We start from the raw sequence: 5,211 nt of genomic DNA on the forward strand, positions 1-5,211 counted from the left end.
TAAAAATTCACAACTTTTAGACGGAAAAAGTTGCAGGTCTGATTTTTGGTCGATTGGTAGCAAATGCCTAAGTATACAATGGTAGTAAATGGTAAAAAATTGGGAATGATAATTCAGCTTTCAGAATGTTTTAAAAATGTGTCCTTAAGAGTTCCAATCGTGCGTACTGAAAAACAAAAAAATTGGAACTTCAAAACCAGACCCGGTAGAAGTCTGAGGTTTTTACGCTTGTCGTAAGGGCACACTAATATAAAAATATAGGAAAAATCACTTGGATCGCCTGGCGCAATTACATTCCAAATTTTTGTTTTAGTTTTCCAGACGTACAGTAGTCGGCCCAATTTGCGCTTCATAGTATTTAAAAAATTGCAACTCCTAAACGGCCATAGATAAGAACTTGATCTTTGGCACCGTTGTAGAAAGAACCTCATTATATAACGGTGATAAATGGTATGCAATTCGCTTTAAAAGCTCAGATTTCAGAAACTTTTAAAAATGTTTATCTTTCCTAGTGAAGCCGCGATAGTGCGCCCTCAGATATTAAAAAATCAGAACTTTGACCCTAGAGCTAATAGTTTGAGAGTTTTATAATGGCATTCCAGTATAGATGTTTAGAAAAAATCAATTAGATTGTGTGGCGAATTGATATTCCAGATGTTTTTTGTTTTCCAACCCTTCAGAATGCGACTCAAGTTGTGCTTCAGAGTATTTAAAAATCAACAACTCCTTAACTGAAGCAGATGAAGGCCTGGGATAAAGGATATGTAGCACATTTATAGCAAGAGTCTTGGTATATAATTATAGCGAATTTGACGGCATTCGGTTGAAGGGTTCAGTTTTCAGAATATTTGTAAAATTAGTTTCTTTCCTGTATCTAGCACCAATAATGCGCACTCAGATATAAAAACTCTTTCCTTCGAAACTGGTGCAGATCGAATTTTATATTTTACCCGCATCTTAAGGACATATTAGTATAAACGTGTGGAAAACATTAATTAGTAGCAAAGGCTATACTTTATTATGGAATAAAATTAGAGGCATTTCGCGGCTTGTTCAAATTTTTTGAAAATTCTGTACCTTCCCTTAACCATGTCCCAATAGTGTGCGCTCAGATATAAAAAATCAGAACATCGAACTCAGAGGAGATATAATTTTGATTAGCCCTTGGCTTAACCATCCAGGAGTATAAAAGTGCCAAAAAATTTATATCACATGTTGACTATCCAGATTTATTTAGGTTTCCCCGACTAAGGGAAAACAGTCCTAAATGCTCCCTCGCAATAAAAAATTGCATTATTCCCAAACCAAAGCTGATTAAAGGCCGATAGTTTGCGCATTTGTAGCTAAGACCTCAACAATTCTCTCTAGGCGATTTCAGCATTTTTCAAAACGTCTAGTCGAAATATTAAAGTTCCAAATGAAACCAAAACGACTCCAGAATCCATCTGGACCCCTGTAGTGGCTGTGTTTATTGCATTTAACCAAACGTGGATAGTGCAGTTTCTTGCAGAAAACCGGCCATTTTTCTTAGACCATATAAATTTCCTGGGCCGCTTTCCTTCCAAATAAACGAACAATGAGTGCGAGCTTACCGGGGCCAAACGAAGAAAAATCCTTTCCTGGATGCGATGAATGATGGCTGGCGGTGACAAGTGCCGGGACTGGGATAAATACAAAATATATTATACGTGGGGGCGACAATGTGCGGCCAAACAGTGCACGTCGGACCCATAACTCAAGCCCGAAGAACCCCGAGATGTTTCCAGGAAAACTCCGAAGAAACCCTGGCTCGCTCAAGATTTCCCGTGCAGGTTATTTATTTGTCGTCACAACGACAAAACAATATGCGAAAAATGAAAAATGGCCCCGCTCGTATTTTAATAGATTGCAGCTGGCGGATTTATGGGGCGAACTCGCCCTGGATGCTTCAAACCTGATCCCGGTCAAGGCTAAAGGAAAAACACCCCAAAAAATCCAGAACATTCTAAGGCCTTTTTATAGCTGTTCGCAACCCTGACTAAGCAAAACACTATAAACAAACTACTCAGTTTCCAAAAGCGTTTATTAACTGACACTCTGCTCAACACATTTTTCATCCTAAGACGGCGGCAACAGCAGCGGCATGCTCAGCCTTAGCTCTGGCCACTTCTGGAGTATCCTGGACGACCTGAACCAGCCCTGGAATGGGAGCAGGAACATGGTACCATTCGCCATGTCCAGTGGTGGTTTCAACCAACTTGGGAAGCTTGGCAGCTACTTCATGGTAGGCCCGAAAATGAGCCTCCCTAGCAGCCTGAACTTCCGGCACCTCTCCAAGGGGACTTCGGGGCACCTGCTCAGCAGGAATGATCCGGTTCCTTAGTGTAGGGGCTTCGGTGGGGTTGAAGTGCGGCAAATAGACCGGTTGGACAAAGGGGTGACCTTGGGGGGGTAGACTGGGTTGGTGGTAGATTGGCCCTGGAATATAGCGCTCTTCAGGGGGTAATACTGGAACCACTGCCAACACCTGCAAGACTTGATTAAATCTACCGCGATTTTAAGGACTTTGGGTTTACTTCAGAGTAAGCGTTCTGGAGGGCGACCTTGGCTGCCGCCACTTCAGGGGTGTCCTTTGGAGGGATACCGAGAACATGATCAGCTAGAAGGCCATGCCAATGCTGAGGAGTCACTTCCAGTAAGTCGCTGAGGACGGCACTGATCAGGCCAACAAAGAAAATCTACAAAACCACCTTTCAAATTCCTGCGAGAATAGAGACATATTGCCGATATACTCACCAACTGCTTCATGGTAAACTGTTGTCTGCTGATTGTGGATTCTTCGTTTATATATAAAAAGCGCGTTTACTGTCAAGGATATTAACTGAAAACCTGCTCCTGAACTAGAAAGTGGCAAAGCTGAAGAGAAAGTAGGTTTTCGGCAATCTAACACTTGCTTAAGGTTGAGCTACTTAAGTCACAAATGGAAAGATGTGGGTAAATATACGTCACCCGCCACTGGATGCGATGGAAAAATTAACGTTCTGGAAATAATTTCAACTCGACAGAATATAGCATAGACTCAAAGGTTACCAATTATTGGGCAAACGTTCTAACCGTATTATGGGCCTGGAAATTCCTGGCATTATTAGTATACTCTGGAATTATCGGGAGCGGCATTTGAGCTACTGCACTTTTTAAGTGAACAGAGTGTTTTGGTTTGTTTTCACCGCGCTTTCATTATCTTAAATTTTAATTCCGGAAAAAATGAATACAAAATACTGAAAATAGGAATTTTGAAACAAGAGCAGATAGGGGGCCGATATTTTGCGAGCTTGTTGAGGAAAATCTGCTGATGAGTTTCGATCAGCTCGGTCTACGCATTGTGTTTCGAAAAAATTTCAGTATTTACGTGTATAGATTTTTGGTGACTTCTACTCACTTATCGAATTTAGATAATTTTTCCAAATGTCTATCGATAAGCGAATGAACTTCCAAAAGTGCGGGTTTCTAATTTAAAAAATCACAACTACTAAACTGCACGCGGCATGAGGGTAGAATTTCGCTCATATGTTAATAAAACCTCGTTATTTAAGTGAAAAAAAAAGATTTTCAGTAAATCCGATTTACACATCGAGTTCAGAGAGGTGTTTAAAATGTCCATCGATGAGCAAATTAACTCCCAAAAGTGCGCGATTATGTTTGAAGAACAGGAGATTTAACCCCCAATCGACACGGGGCTGTCGTTTAGGTCTGACATGTTAATTAAACTCTAATATCCACGTTTCGTTAGTTTCAATAAATTCCATTCACTTGTCGAATTTAAAGATTTTTTAAGTGTCCATCGATAAGCGAATGAAATGCCAAAAATGCGCGTTTGCATTTACAAAAATCAGAACTTCTAAAGCACCATATATATAAAGGTTCATATAGTAATAAAACTTTAGCATTTAAGTGTGGCAAGTTTAAATAAATTCCATTTACGCATTGAGTTTATAGAATTTTTTTAGCATCCATCAATACACAAACTAACTCCCAAAAGTGCGCGATTGTATTTAAAAAAGTAAAACAACCCAACCATTGTCGATATGAAGTTGTGATTTGGCCCATTGATTCACGAATCTCTAGTATTTCGGTGTGGCGAGTTTCAATGAATTTCATTCAGGCATCTAGTTTAGACATTTTTTTAAAAAGCCATCGATAAGCGAATTAACTGTCCAAAGTGCGCGTTTGTGTTTGATCAAACGGGGCAACTGAACAACACTCGACATGCGGATGTAGATTGGCTCATATCTTAACGAAACCCTAGTATTTAAGTGCGGTGAGTTTCAATAAGTTCCATTGACACATCAAGTTAAGAGCATTTTTTAGAATGTCGATCGATATGCGAATTAACTGCCAAAAGTGCGCGTGTGAAATTTAAAAAATGAGAACTAATAAACCACGATCGATATTGAGCTGCGATTTGGTTCATACATGAACAAAATCCTAGTATTTATATATACCGAGTTTAATGAAATTCCCTGAACGGATAGAAGATGGATTTTTTTTTAAGTCCATTTATTAGAGTTAATGATCTCTCGTGAACTATATGAGGCATATGTAAGAGGCGAAATTCTATGGGCACGGCTTTATATGACCCCCGGTACCAAAACCCAGCCAACTCGATGAAACTACAGTTATGATACTACAACTTTACCAAGTCGAACCATTTTTGCCAAAATGCAGGCAATGCATTATGTTGAATAAAAGAGCAATCCATGTGGCAATTAGTCTCAAGTAAACATAATTATAATAAAGCCATTAAGCAAGTGAACTGGCACCACATGTCGGAATGCTCCCGTTTGATAATCCGCCCGTTTTAATTAAACTGCAAATGGATATTCGAGAGGAGGCGAAAAGCCGCAAAATCTTCCATGAGTGCGAACGTTATCTCGACGTGCCATTTCTTGTTGGCAAATATTATCACAGTTGCCATTTCCTGGAAAATTCACATTCAGTGAAAACAAAAAGATGCCTATCGATATCACTAGATTAGAATTCATCCCCAACGTGTTCTAATTAACTTGCGATTTATTTAAACACACCCTGTTTTGGAAGTTTTTTGCAACAAGGCAGCGTTACCTTCAGCGTCCAGTTGGTTCAACCAATCAAAATCAGCTGCACTTGTTTTTTACACACAACAACAAACAGGAGACAAACTGCTTCCAGTCCAGTGTGGTCTAGTTGAAAATG

At 39.6% G+C, this 5,211-nt stretch overlaps 1 protein-coding gene across 1 annotated transcript; it reads right to left on the reverse strand.

Annotated features, from left to right (window-relative positions):
• Window positions 1-2,044: 2,044 nt before the first annotated feature.
• Window positions 2,045-5,211, reverse strand: LOC125502535. Its single transcript, XM_048660987.1, has 3 exons — window positions 2,776-5,211; window positions 2,556-2,717; window positions 2,045-2,506 (listed from the first exon to the last, which is right to left on the reverse strand). The coding sequence occupies exons 1-3, from the start codon at window positions 2,785-2,787 to the stop codon at window positions 2,093-2,095; spliced, it is 588 nt and encodes a 195-aa protein (XP_048516944.1). The 5' UTR covers window positions 2,788-5,211; the 3' UTR covers window positions 2,045-2,092.

Source organism: Dendroctonus ponderosae, unplaced genomic scaffold, assembly GCF_020466585.1.
Source record: "Dendroctonus ponderosae isolate FM_Combo_2020 unplaced genomic scaffold, Dpon_F_20191213v2 Dpon_F_20191213_1, whole genome shotgun sequence".
Classification (NCBI taxonomy): Eukaryota; Metazoa; Arthropoda; class Insecta; order Coleoptera; family Curculionidae; genus Dendroctonus; species Dendroctonus ponderosae.